This window comes from Vulpes lagopus, chromosome 5, assembly GCF_018345385.1.
Source record: "Vulpes lagopus strain Blue_001 chromosome 5, ASM1834538v1, whole genome shotgun sequence".
In the NCBI taxonomy this organism is placed as follows: domain Eukaryota; kingdom Metazoa; phylum Chordata; class Mammalia; order Carnivora; family Canidae; genus Vulpes; species Vulpes lagopus.
Window position 1 is genome coordinate 95317600 of NC_054828.1, and position 15077 is coordinate 95332676.

General features: G+C 35.2%; 1 protein-coding gene across 1 annotated transcript; it reads right to left on the minus strand.

Annotated features, from left to right (window-relative positions):
• LOC121491275 (ferritin light chain-like) lies at positions 1-925 on the minus strand. The gene has a single exon (XM_041756036.1). The coding sequence runs from the start codon at positions 715-717 to the stop codon at positions 190-192; it is 528 nt and encodes a 175-aa protein (XP_041611970.1). The 5' UTR covers positions 718-925; the 3' UTR covers positions 1-189.
• Between the last annotated feature and the right edge of the window lie 14152 nt (positions 926-15077).

Here is a 15077-nt window from a genome sequence, read left to right on the forward strand (position 1 = left end):
CGAATATCATTCTCTTTTTTTTTTTCTGCAAAAAGCTTTATTGTCTCCATTTGGTCCACGTTTTGGGAAAGGGCTCCAGAATGGTTAAAAAGCTGCCTAGTGGCTGCATGGGAAAAGGTTCAGGCACAAGCCCTGGCACCGGGGGGTTGCCAGAGGAGCCCCTCAAAGGCTGCTGGTCTCCAGAGGATCCTAGTCGTGCTTGAGAGTGAGCCTTTCGAAAAGATACTCGCCCAGCCCAGCCTGGGGGGTGGCCAGCCTGCGGAGGTTAGTCAGGTGGTCGCCCATCTTCTTGATGAGTTTGACCTCCTCATCTAGGAAGTGGTTCTCCAGGAAGTCACAGAGATGAGGATCCTCGCGAGCAGAACCCAGGGCATGCAGATCCAGAAGGGCCTGGTTCAGGCTCTTCTCCAGAAGCAGGGCGGCTTCCATGGCGTCCAGGGTCTTCCCCCACTCATCTTGGGACGGTTTCTGCACGTCCTGGAAGAGGGCGCGGCCGCCGCGCTGGTTTTGCATCTTCAAGAAACGCTCGGCGCCCTCGCGCTTCTCCTCAGCCAACTCGCGGAAGAAGTGGTCCACACCCTCCAGAGCCACATCGTCACGGTCGAAATAGAAGCCCAGAGAGAGGTAGGTGTAGGAGGCCCGCAGGTGCATGTTGACCAGGCGGTTGACGGCAGCCTCCACCTCGGTAGAATAATTCTGACGAATCTGGGAGCTCATGGTTGATCCTGGACAAGGAGTTAAATTCAAACTTGGGTGTTCGCTGCCGGTGGCAGAAGATGGCCAGGAAGATGGCTCCGAAGGTTGCGACTGGAAAAAAGGTTGGAGGGTGGCCGTTGGCTGGTAGAAGGGGCGTCCCTGGGTCTGTTCCGTCCAAACACTGTTGAAGCAAGAGACAGATCCGCAGGACCGCCGAAAGCACCGCCAAGTATCATTCTCAATAGGAAAAAACTGAGAGCCTTTTCCCTAAGGTCAGGAACACAGCAGGGATGTCCACTCTCACCACTGCTATTCAACATAGTACTAGAAGTCCTAGCCTCAGCAATCAGGCAACAAAAAGAAATAAAAGGCATTCAAAATGGCAAAGAAGTCAAACTCTCCGTCTTTGCAGATAACATGATACTGTACATAGAAAACACACAAAAAATAAAAATAAAAGAAAAAAAATAAAAGAAAACCCAAAAAACTCCACCCCCAAGATTGCTAGAACTCATACAGCAATTCGGCAATGTGGCAAGGTACAAAATCAATGCCCAGAAATCAGTGGGATTTCTATACACTAACAATAAGATTGAAGAAAGAGAAATTACAGAGTCAATCCCATTTACAATTGCACCCAAAAGCATAATATACCTAGGAATAAACTTAACCAAAGAGGTCAAGGATCCATACCCTAAAAACTACAGAACACTTCTGAAAGAAATTGAGGAAGACATAAAGAGATGGAAAAACATTCCATGCTCATGGATTGGAAGAATAAACATTGTGAAAATGTCTATGGTACCCAGGGCAATTTACACATTCAATGCAATCCCTATCAGAATACCATGGGCTTTCTTCACAGAGTTGAAACAAATAATCTTAAGATTTGTGTGGAATCAGAAAAGACCCCGAATAGCCAGAGGAATATTGAAAAGGAAAACCAATTCCAGGGGCATCACAATGCTGGATTTCAAGCTGTATTACAAAGCTGTGATCATCAAGACAGTATGGTACTGGCACAAAAATAGACACATAGATCAATGGAACAGAATAGAGAACCCAGAAATGGGCCCTCGCAGGAAAGAATATCCACTGGAAAAAGGAAAGTCTATGCATTCCCAGTGCTATGAATAGGTCTGTAATACTGTATGTCATGAAAATTTTATAGTGATTCTTTCATTAATGCATAGGCTAGGGTATGTGAAGCATTTGTATCAATTACACTAGGCTACCATAAAGCAATCATACTGACAAGCTACTGCTTATCAATGCATGAATTGTTATATATGAATTTCTTTTTCACATTATCTTTTCATTTTTTTATGTCTAAAGTTAGTGATATGTACATTTACAGTGTTTTCTATCATATATTGATGTAAGTATTGACAAATGATTCACCTATAAACAGTGACATAAACTTACAGTATTGATACAATATAGTACTGTAAGTGTATTTTCTCTTGATTTTTAAAAATATTTTCTCTGGCTTACTTTATTCTAAGAATATAGTATATAATACATATACAAAATATGTGTTAATTATTTAGGACTTCTAGTCAACAGTAAACTGTTAAGTTATGGAGAGTCAAAAGGTATATGCAGATTTTTGACTGCTTGGGAAGTAAGCACCCTTAACTTCTGTGTTGTACAGGATCAACTGTACTAGTAATATTTCTTTCTTGAATATTTAGTAGAAGCACTTCATTGGTGAAAATATGGGCTAGGAAGACTTAACTATGGATTAAATTTAACAGATTTAGGACCATTCAGGTTTCATATATTTTTACTGTTTTTTATTTTAGCTATTGGCTCATCATATATGGCTTTTATTGTTTTGAGGTACATTCCCCTTATACACACTTGGTTAAGAGTTTTTTGTCATAAATAGATGTTGAATTTTATCACATGCTTTTTCTGTATCTATTGACGTGATCATCTGATTTTTAACCTTCATTTTTAAAATATGTATCATGTTGATTTGCAGAGGTCGAACCATCCTTGTACCCTAAGGATAAATTCTATTGGATCATGGTATGATCATTTTAATGTTGCTGAATTCGGTTTGCTAATATTTTATTGAGATTTTTACATCTGTGTTCATCAGGAATATTGGCCTGTGATTTTCTGTGGGGTCCTGTGTGTTTTTGATATCAGTATAAAGATGGCCTTGTAAAATGAGTTTGGAAGTGTTCCTTCCTCTTCTGTTTTTTGGGGAAGAATTTAGAAAGAATAGTTATTAATTCTTCTTTGAATATTTGGTAGAATTCACCAGGCTTGGTCCTGGACTCTTTTTTTGTTGGGAGGTTTTTGATTACTAATTCTATGTCCTTATTAGTATTCAGGTTGTTTGGATTTCTTTATATCTATTTCTCCATGATTCAGTCTTGGTAGGTCGTGTGTTTCTAGGAACTTATCCATTTCTTCTAGGTTGTACAATTTGTTGGTGAATAGTTATAGTAGTTTCTTATGATCCTTTGTTGTAACATTTTCTCTTTAGGATTTTTATTTATTTGAGTCTTTTATTTGGTGAGTCTAGCTAAAGGTTTATCAATTTTGTCTTTTGAGAGAACCAGCTCTTAGTTTCATTGATTTTGTTCTATCATCTTTTTAGTCTCCATTTCATTGATTTCCACTCATTTTTGTTATTTCCTTTCTCCTGCTAACTTTGGGCTTTATTTGTCCCCTTTTCTAGTTCCTTAAGGTGATATAGGTTGTTTGAGATTTTTCTTGTTTCTTGATGTAGGCATTTTGGCCATGAACTTCTCTTTAGAACTGCTTTTGCTGCCTCCCATAAGTTCTAGTATGTTTTATTTCCATTTTCATTTGTCTCAGGATTTTTTGGGGATTTCTCTTTTGATTTATTCTTTGACCCACTGTTCATAGCATGTTGTTTAATCTCCACATATTTGTGTATTTTCTAGGTTTTTTTTCTTGCAATCAATTTCTAGTTTAATACCATTAACACTTGAAAAGAAGCTTATGATTTCAGTCATCTTAGATTTATTAAGCCTTATCTTATGGCCTGACATGATTTATTCTGGCAGATGTTTCATGTGCAATGAGAAGAATGTGTATTCTGTTGCTTTTGAGTAGAAAGTTTCTGGTATATATCTGCTACATTTTTCTGATCTAATATGTTGTTGAACCACCAGTGTGTTCCTTATTGATTTTTTCATCTGGATGATCTATCTATTGATGTATATTTCTAATTGGTGTAAGTTGGGTATTAAGGTCCCCTTCTACTATTTGTATTGCTGTTTGTTTCTCCCTTGAGATTTGTTAATATTTGCTTTATACATTTGGGTGCTCCTGTGTTGAGTGCATAAATACTTATGAATGTTTATCCTCTTGTTGGATTGACTCCTTTATCGATATGTAATGCCCTTTTTTGTCTTTACTAAATGTATGTTAATTTAATTTATGTTAATTATATGATTATTAATATATCTATGTGTGTGCTACATATAGATAAATTTAAAGGATAATATGACTATGTGGGGTTTATCCTAAGAGTGCAAGACTAGTTTAATGTGCATTAGCAGTGCATTAGCAGAAGCAAGAAAAACTATTGTCAGTAGATCAGAAAAGCTTTTGACAAAATTCAGCCTTTTTTGATAAAAAATCTCAGCAAACTAGAAATGATAAAGGGCATTTATTAAAACCTACAGCTAAAATGATACATAATGATAAAATATTTTATACTTTCTCCCAAGGGCAGGAATAAATCAGTTATGTTCTTATTCTAGCCATTTATACTCAATGTTATACTAGAGATCCTAACCAGTTGAATGAGGGAGAAGAAGATTTGTCTTTATTGTCTTTATATTCACAGATGGCATGACTGTATACACAAAAAAATCCAAAAGAAACTATAAACTACAATTAACTAATTTAGTAAGGTCACAATAACAATATATAAAAATCAGTTATATTTCTAAATATTAGCAATAAAGTTTAAAATGAAATTTTAAAATGACATAATAGCAGAAAAAGAAAAGTAAAACTCCTCAGAAGAAATTTAATGAGAGATATACAAGAATTTTACATTGAAAACTATAAGTATGACAAAAATTAGAGACTAAAAAAAAAATAGAGACTTACAGAGAAGGAAAAGCATACCATATGCCCCTGGGCTGAAAGACTCGATATTGTTCAGATGCCAGTTTCCCCCAATATTGTTAGAAGATAGCTCTTTCTGGTTCCCTCATGTTTCTGTATACATTGTGAGTGAGGCACTGACTTCCCTTTCTTTTAGACTATTTTCTCAAAGCTGTTTGATAGTTAACAGCCTTATAAGAGATACTGTATTCCTCTGGGGGAAAACTACCCATTATAAAATATTCGGATTCCCTAAGCTCAGAATCCCTTTCCTATAATGAACCTCTGTATATGGAGGTATCATCTGGCCCTCTTACATCACTGTAGGAACTGGAATTTGCACTACCAACAAAAATTGTGAAATTGAGTCTCAAATCCTTTACTAGCATCCATGAAAATGTGGCGGGCTAACTTGTTTGTACACAGGGTAAGATGCTTGTAGAATGCAGCTGAATAATTACACAGAAGGGAAATATAAAGTTTTAAAAGCATTTATTAGAAAACAAAAAGAACAATAAAAAACATTTAACTCAATAAACTAGAAAAATAAGGTACTCTCATAGTACACAAAAGGAAGAGATTAATAAAAACAGAAGTTAAGAAATCAAAATGATTGACAAAATTGAAGCTGAATATGAAAAACACTAGTAAAATAGACAAACTTTGGCAAGACTGATGAAAAAGTACAAGTGGACAATATTAAGAACGAAAATGAAAATATAACTACAAATATGGCAGAGATTTAAAAATCTTATGTGAATCATTGATTTGTTAATTTAAAACAAATGAAATAGTATTCTAGAAAATATATCAAAATTGATTCTGAAAATCTAGATAAATAGTATTAAAATAACTGAATTGATAATTAAAAATTTTGCCCAAAAGGCAGCAGGCATAGTTTTACAAAAGTGAGTTTGTACCAAGCTTAGAAAACAAATAATCCTTATTTTATGCAGGATAGAAGACAGAGAAGACTGCTTAGTGGATTTTATAAGGCTAGGGCACTTGATACCAAAATCTGACAGTAGTAAAAGAAAAGGAAATTACAGGCCAATATGACAATTATGGCAATTACATTGCCAAAAATCACTTACATTTGCCACAAATTATTGGCAAATTCAAATCTAGCATGTATAAAAAATGGTGTGTTACTACCAAAAAGAAGATTAAGGAATAAAGGTCTATTTTAATATCAAAATATTTAGATATTAATTCATATTTAACAGACGAAAGCAAAAATCCATGTGATCATGTCAAATATACAAAAAATAATTTAGCAAAGTTCAACATAGATTTATGTTTAATTGTAAAATTGAGTGGTATTCACAAATCTCTGTAACTAGCACCATTATCTATTTCCAAAATATTTCATCACCCGAAACAGAAACTCTGTACCCATTAAGCAATAACCCTTTTCTCCCCTACCTCCAGCCCTTGGTGGCCTTTAATCAATTTCTATCTGTGAATTGGTATATTTTAAATATAACTTATGAGTGAAATCATATAATATCTATGTTTTGTGTAGCTTCTTTTACTTCAGCATAATGCTTTTAAGATGAATCCACATTGTAACATGTTTCCAAACTTCATACTTTTGTATGGCTGAATAATATTCCATTGCATAACACATTTTCTTAATCTATTCACTTGATGGATACTAGAGTGTTTCCACCTTTTGGCTATTGTGAATAATGTTACTATGAACACTATGTACAAGTATCAGAGTCCCTATGATTATATTATATTATCCTTTGGAGAATATAATCTGAGAGTGGAATTTGAACCAAATGATAAGTATATATTTAACTTTTTGAGGCACTACCAAACTGTTTTCCACAGTGGCAGTACCATTTTACATTCCCACCAGCAATGCATGATGGTTCTAATTTATCCATGTCATCACCAACATGAGCTATTTTCCATTTTCTCCAAGTATAGCCATCTTCATAGGTGTAGTGTCCTCTCATGTTTAATTTGCTTCTTCCTAATGATGTTCAGTATCTTTTTGTGTGCATATTAGCCACTTGAATATCTTTGGAGAAATATCTACTTAAGTACTTTGCCCATTTTTTAACTTGGTTGTCTTGTTGTGGTTGAGTTATGAGTACTTTATGTATTCTGGATATTAAACCATTAACAGTTAAGGCATACAATTTGCACATATTTTCTCTCATTCTGTGGGTTGTCTTTTCACTCTCTTGCTAGTGTCTTTTGATGCAAAAAAGTTCTTAAATTTTCAATTTAAATGGTGAGTTACCTATTTTTTATTTTTTTGGCTGTGCTTTTGGTGTTATAGTTAGGAAAATATTGCCAAATTCAAGGTCATAAGATTTGCTCTTATGTTTTCTTCTAGGAGTTTTATAGTTTAACTCTTAAATTTAGGTTTGATCTATTTGGAGTAAAGTAGGGTTCAAAGTGCATTCTTTTGAATATGGATATTTCAGTTTTCTAGCACCATTTGATGAAGCGATTATTCTTTCCCCATTGAATGGTCTTGACACCCCCATTCAGAAAACAGGTGACCACAGATAAGAGGGTTTACTACTAAGCTTCCAGTCTATTCTATAATTCTATCCTTTTGCCAGTGGTGCACTGTTTTGATTCTTATTACTTTGTAGTAAGTATTAAAATCAAGAACCGTAAGTCCTCTAACTTTGTTGTTCTTTGTTTAGATTTTTAATTTTTTTTTTATTCAGGGTCCCTTTAAATTCCACATGGATGTTGACTTGGGTCTTTCCATCACTAAAAAGTAAAACCCATCTAGGTTTTGAAAGAGATTACACTGAAACTACATATACTGGTTTGAGTAGTATTGGCTTAACAATGTTAAGTGTTGTGATCATGAACATAAGATGTCTTTCAATTTACTGTTGTAGTCTTCTTTTTTTTTTAAGATTTTATTTGTTCACAAGAGACACAGAGAGAGAGGCAGAGACACAGGCAGAGGGAGAAGCAGGCTCCATGCAGGGAGCCCAACATGGGACTCGACCCCAAGTCTCCAGGATCACACCCTAGGCCAAAGGCAGTGCTAAACCACTGAGCCACCTGAACTGCCCTTACTGGTGTCTTCTTTTCCCTCAGCTTTATTGAAATCTACTTGAAATACTGTGTAAGATGTGCGAGTTGTTGATCTGATACATTTACATATTCCTAAGTGAGTACGTAGTGGTGTCTTTAATTTCTTTCAGCTCTGTTTTCTAGTTTTCAGTGTACAAGTCTTGTGCTTCCTTGGTTAAATTTATTCCTACATATTTTATTCTGTTTGTTGTTATTGAAAGTGGAATGGTTTTTGCAATTTTCTTTTTGGATCATTCCTTGCTGATGTATAGAAATGCAACTGATTTTTCTTTCAAACAATTTTTACATTTTGTATCCTACAACTTTGCTGAATTTATCAGCTCCTACAGTTGTGTGCCTGTGTGTAGAATATATATTTATTTTTAAAGATGTTATTTATTTATTTGACAATGAGAGCACAAGCAGGGGGAGTATCAGGCAGAGGGAGAAACAAACTCCTCGCAGAGCGGGGAGCCCAATGCGGGACTTAATCCCAGAACCCTGAGATCATGACCTGAGCCAAAGGCAGATTCTTAACCAACTGAACCACTCAGGTGCCCCTATGTGTAGAGTATTTAGAGTTTTCTACATATAAGATCATATGAGCAAAGATAATTTTACATCTTCCTTTTCAATCTGGATACCTTTGCTTTCTTTTCCTTACTTATTTGCTCTTGCTAGAACTTCAGGTTTCAAGTTGAATAAAAGTACTTCAAAGCAAGCACCTTTGTCTTCTGATTTTTAAAAATATTTTACTTTTTTTAAAATTTTTATTTATTTATGATAGTCACACTGAGAGAGAGAGAGAGAGAGAGAGGCAGAGACACAGGCAGAGGGAGAAGCAGGCTCCATGCACCGGGAGCCCGATGTGGGATTCGATCCCAGGTCTCCAGGATCACGCCCTGGGCCAAAGGCAGGCACTAAACCGCTGCGCCACCCAGGGATCCCTGTCTTCTGATTTTTTTTTCGCTTCCCTGCTCATGCTTTATATTAAAATAAATCCAAACAGCACTCCCTTTGCTCTTTTCCTTGCATTTTAAGATTTTAAAAATTATTTTATTTATTTATTAGAGAGAGATGGCAGGAGCAAGGGCAGAGGGAGAGGGAGAAGCAGACTGTCCTATTGAGCAGGGAGCCCAACATGGGGCTTAATTCCAGGACCCTGGGATCATAATCTGGGCTGAAGCCAGATGCTTAACCGACTGACCCACCTGGATGCCCCTTCCCTGCATTTTTAAACACGCTTTCTTACCTATTTCAGACAATTAGGAAGACTAGTTCCCTGAAGGATTAACTGTGGACTCCATCTTGCACTTAACTTTGTAATATCACAGTTTGATTTTTTTTCTCCCAGACTTGAGTTTCCCATCTTATCATCTTGATTTTCAGTGTTGGGTTAAACAACAATTTCTTTTTCTTTCTCTAGAACCTGAGACTGGGAAATTCTTTTAGTTTTTTCTCTAAAGGAAAAACTAAATTTGGCCACTTATTAAGTGTGCCATGTATGGAAGATGCCAAAGAAGTAACCTAGTTCAGATATTAAGATACTAGTTTAGATACTTAAGTGGGCTGAGTAAAATCATTAATAAGGGTTTTTAAAGTCCCTCATCACTTGTTTTATTTGCTTATGTTTGCTTTTGTTCCTTTTACTTTTGATGTCTGATTTAAAAAAAACCTCACCAAGACCTATGCCAAGTGGCTTACCACCTATGTTCTCTTTTAAACATGTTATGGCTTTATGGTTTCTGGTCTTACGTTCAAATCTTTAACCCATGTTGAGTTAATTTCTGTATGGTGTAATATAACAGTCCAGTTTGATTCGTTTTCTTATTGTCCAGTTTTCATGACAGCATTATTAAAGAAATTGTCCTTTCCCCATTGTATATTCTTGGCTTTTTTTGTGATCTTAAGAGGAAAGCTCTCTCTGGTTTTTTACTGTTGGGTATGATGTTAGCTGTATATTTTTCACACGTGCTCTTATCATGTTGAAGAAATTCCCTCCTACTCCTAGTTTATTTAAGTTCTCTGTTCTGAAAATGTGTTGGATTTTATACTATTGTCAAATGTCTTTTCTGTATCAATTGAGATGACCAGGTGGTTGTCTTCCTTCATTCTATTAGTATGGTGTACTATTTTAATTGATTTTCTTATGTTGAACCACCCTTGCATTCCTGGACTAAATTTCATATGGTCATGGTACATAATCTTTATAATATTACACTGGATTTAGTTTTCCTAGTATTTTGTAGAGGATTTTTACAACTATATCCATAAAGGATATTTGTAGTCTTCTTGTAGTATCTTTGTCTGGCTTTAGTATTGGGGTACTGCTGCCCTTAAAGAATGAGTTAAATAGTATTCCCTTCTATTCCATTTTTTTTGGGAGAGTTTGATGATTTGTGCCCATTCCTTTTTAAATATTTGGAAGAAATCACCAACGAAGCCATCTGATCCTACAGTGTTCTTTGTTGGGAGTTTGTTGTTGTTTGTATGTTTGTTTTTTGATTCTTGATTGTTGCCTTACTTGTTATTGGTCTATTAGATTTTCAGTTCCTCAGTTTTGGTACTTTGTGTCTTTCTGGGAATTTTCCCATTTACCTAGGTTTCCAACTAGTTAGCATGTAGCTGTTCGTATTATTTTCTTATAGTCTTTTTGTGTAAATTTGATAGTAATGCACTCTCTGATTTTAGTAATTTAAGTCTTTCTTACTCTCCTATTTCTCTTCCCTCTTATAGTCTAAAATTAATCTAAAGATTAATTTTGTTGATCTTTTTATAAAACCATCTTTTGGTTTTGTTGATTTTTCTCATTTTTCTGTTTCCAATTTTATTTCTACTGTAACCTTTTTATTTTCTTCTTTCTGCTAACTTTGGGTTTAGTTTGTTTTTCTTTTCCTAGTTCCTTAAGGTGATGGTTAGGTTACTGATTTGAGGTATTTTCTTTTTGTAACGTACACATTTACAGCTTAAACTCCCCTCTCACCACTATTTCTGCAGCAACTTCTATGTCTTGGCATGCTGTCTTTACATTTTCATTCATCTCAAGCTATTTTCTAATTTCCATTGTGAGTTTTTCCTTGACCCTTTAATTAATTTAAATTTTACTTATTTTAGAAATAGAATGTGAGCAGGGGAGGGCAGAGGGCGAGAGAGAGAAATTCAAGCTGAGCATGTGGAGTCCAATGCAAGGTTCAATCTTATGACCCTGAGATCATGACATAATCCATAACCAAGAGTCAGACACTCAACCAACTACCCCATCCAGGTACCCTTTTCCTTGACCATTTAATGTGTTAATTTCCCCATATTTGTGTTTTTCCAATTTTCCCCTTACTGATTTCCAGTTTCATTTCTTTGTGTTTTAAAAAAAAGATATTTAGTATGGTTTCATTCTTTTTTTACATTTCTTGAGACTTTGTAGCCTTACATGGTTTATCCTGGAGAATATTCCATTGAGAACAATATATATTTTTATGATTGTTGGGTATAGTATTCTGTATGTCTATTAGGTCTAACTGATATTTAGTGTTCACGTCCTCTACTTATTGACTGTATGCTTGACTGTTGTCATCATTACTGAAAGCTCTATTGTAGAATTATTTCTTCAATTCTGGCAAGCTTTGCTTCATATATCTCAGGGATCTACTGTTAGGTGCGTATATATAATCTATTTCAGTCTGATGATAATATAGGTACCCAATAGTGTGTAACAAATGAATACTATTCATATGGATTATCTTTTTCCCAATTTTTTTTTTACATTTGTACCGTTTAAGCCACTGAGGTTTTTTCCTTTTATTCCACTATAGTTAACATATAGTGTTATATTCATTTCAGGTGTACAATATAGTGACCCAACAATTCCATCCATCACCCAGTGCTCATCATGACAACTGTACTTCTCAATCTCCATCACCTATTTCACTCATCCCTCCACCCACCTCCCCTCTGTTAACCATTAATTCTCTATAGTCAAGAGTCTATTTCTTGGTTTGTCCCTTTTTATCCTTTGCTCATTATTTTATGTTTCTTAAGTTCCACTATGGTATTTGTCTTCCTCTTACTTATTTTACTTAGCATTATACCCTCTAGCTCCATCCATGTCATTGCAAATGGCAAGATTTTATTCTTTTTTATGACTGAATAACATTCTTGTGTGTGTGTATTACATCTTCTTTATCCATCCATCTTATTATAGATAGACACTTGGACTGCTTCCATAATTTTATATTGTAAATAATGCTGCTACAACCACAGGGGTGCATGTATCTTTTTGAATTAGTGTTTTTGCATTTTTTGGATAAATACCCAGTGGTGCAATTACTGGATCATAAGGCAGTCCTACTTTTTGAGGAACTTTCATACTGTTTTCTAGAGTGGCTACACCAGTTTGCATTTCCACCAACAGTACAAAGAGGGTTTCTTTTCCTCCACATCCTCATAACACTTGTTTCTTGTGTTTTTTATTTTAGCCATTCTGACAAGTATGTGTGATAACTCATTTTAGTTTTGATTTGCATTTGATTGAGCATCTTTTCATGCATCTGTTGGCCATCTGGATCTCTTCTTTGGAGAAATGTCTGTTCATGTCTTCCCATTTGTAATTGGACTTTTTTTTTTTTCCATCTTGAGTTATATAGCTCTTTATATGCTTTGGATACTAACCCTTTATTGGATATGTCATTTGCAAATATTTTCTCCCGTTCAGTATGTTGTCTTTTAGTTTTGTTGATTGTTTCCTTCATAAGGCAGAAGCTTTATGTTTATGTGCAGAAGCTTTTTATTTTTATGTAATCCCTATAGTTTAATTTTTGCTTTTATTTCCTCTGCCTCAGGAGATATATCTAGAAAAATGTTGCTATGTCCAATGTCAGAGAAATTACTGTCTGTACTCTCTTCTAGGATTTTTATGGTTTCACACTTAGTTCTTTAATCTATTTTTGTGCATGGTGAAAGAAAGTGGCCCAGTTTCATTGTTTTGCATGTAGCTGTCTGGTTTCCCCAACACCATTTGTTGAAGAGACTTTTTCCCTTTGGATATTCTTTTCTGCTTTGTCAAAGATTGACCATATAATTGTGGGTATATTTCTGGGCTTTCTCTGCAGCTCCATTGATCTACGTGTCTTTTTCTTTGTGCCAGTACCATACTGTTTTGATTACTGTAGCTTTGTAATATAACTTGATGTCTGGAATTGTAATACCTCCAGTTTTGCTTTGCTTTTTCAAAATTGCTTTGGCTATTCAGGGTCTTTTGTTGTTCCATATAAATTTTAGGATTTTGGGGGGCACCTGGGTGGCTCAGCGGTTGAGTGTCTGCCTCTGGTTCAGGGCATAACCCTAGAGTTCTGTAATCAAGTCCCACATCAGGATCCTCACAGTGAGCTTGCTTCTCCCTCTGCCTCTATCTTTGCCTCTCTCTCTGTGTCTCTCATGAATAAATAAAATCTTAAAAAAAAGTTTCTTTTTAGGATTTTTTGTTCTAGTTCTACTTCTGTGAAAAATGTTGGCATTTTGATAGAAATTGCTTTAAATCTGTAGATTGCTTTTGGTAGTGTAGATATTTTAACAGTATTTGTTCTTCCAACCCATGAGCATGGAATATCTTTCCATTTCTTTGTGTCTTCTTTCATCAGTTTTGTAGTTTTCAGAGTACAAGTCTTTTATCTCTTTGGTTAGGTTAACTCTTAAGTATCTTATTATTTTTGGTGCAATTGTAAATGGGCTTGTTTTCTTAATTTCTATTTCAGCTGCTTCCTTGATAGTGTATAGAAGTGCAACAGATTTTGTATGTTTATTGTATCCTGTAACCTTACTGAATTCATTTATCAGTTCTAGGGTTCTTTTGTGGAATTTTTAGGGTTTTCAATATAGAGTATCGTCATCTGCAAATAGCGTAAGTTTTACTTCTTCCTTACCAATTTGGATGCTTTTTATTTCTTTTTGTTGTCTGATTGCTGTGGCTAGGACTTCCAGCACTATGTTGAGTAAAAGTTGTGAGTGGACATCCTTAGGGTGAAAGCTGTTTTTTCCCACTGAGTATGATGTTCAGTGTGGGTTTTTCATATATGGTCTTTATTATGTAGAGGTATGCTCCCTCTAAATCTTCTTTGTTGAGGGCTTTTTATCAAGAATGGGTGTTGTACTCTTGACAAATATATTTTCCTGTATCTTTCAAGATGATCATATGGCTTTTATCCTTTCTCTTAATGATGTGATGTATCACATTGATTTGCAAATATTGAACCATCCTTGCGTCCCAGGAATAAATACCACTTGATCATATTGAATTTTTCTTTAATGTATCATTGCATTTGATTTGGTCATATTGAGAATTTTTGCATCCATGTTCATCAGGGATATTGCCCTTTAGTTCTCCTTTTTCTGTGGTGTCTTTAGCTGTTTTTGGTATCAGGGTGCTGCTCACCTCAGAATAAATTTGGAAATTTTCCTTCCTCTATTTTCTGGAATAGTTTGAGCAGAATAGGTATTAATTCTTCTTTAAATGTTTGGTAGAATTCACCTGTGAAGCTGTCTGGTGCTGGCCTTTTGTTTGTTGGGAATTTTGATTACTGATTCAATTTCATTGCTGGTAATTGATTTGTTCAAATTTTCTTTCTTTGGGAGGTTCTATGTTTGTGGGAGTTTATCCATTTCTTCAAGGTTGTCTAATTTGTTGGCAAATAGTTTTTCTTAAAATTCTCTTACAAGGGATCCCTGGGTGGCTCAGCAGTTTAGTGCCTGCCTTCGGCCCAGGGCATGAGCCTGGAGTCCTGGGATTCAGTCCCACTTCAGGCTCCCTGCATGGAGCCTGCTTTTCCCACTGCCTGTGTCTCTGCCTCTCTCTCTCTCTCTCTCTCTCTCTCTCTCTGTGTCTCATTAATAAATGATAAAATAAAATCTTTAAAAAATTCTTACAATTGTTTGTATTTCTGTAGTGTTATTTCTCCTCATTGGTGATTTTGCTCATTTGAGTTTCTCTCTCAGTGAGTCTGGCTAGAGGTTTATCATTTTGTTGATCTTTTCGAAGAACTAATTCCTGGTTTTATTGATCTATTGTTGGTTTTTTTTGTTTGCTTTAGTTTCTCTATCATTTATTTCTGCTCTAATCTTTGTTATTTCCTTTATTCTGCTGGTTTTGGGTGTAGTTTATTCTTTTTCCAGCTCCTTTAGGTGTAAAGTTAGGTTTTTTTTTTTTTTTGAAGGTTTCAAATATACTTTTCTTA

Excerpts from the sequence above, each read along its gene's own strand:
- LOC121491275 (XM_041756036.1), bottom strand. The coding sequence starts at position 717 with ATGAGCTCCCAGATTCGTCAGAATTATTCTACCGAGGTGGAGGCTGCC.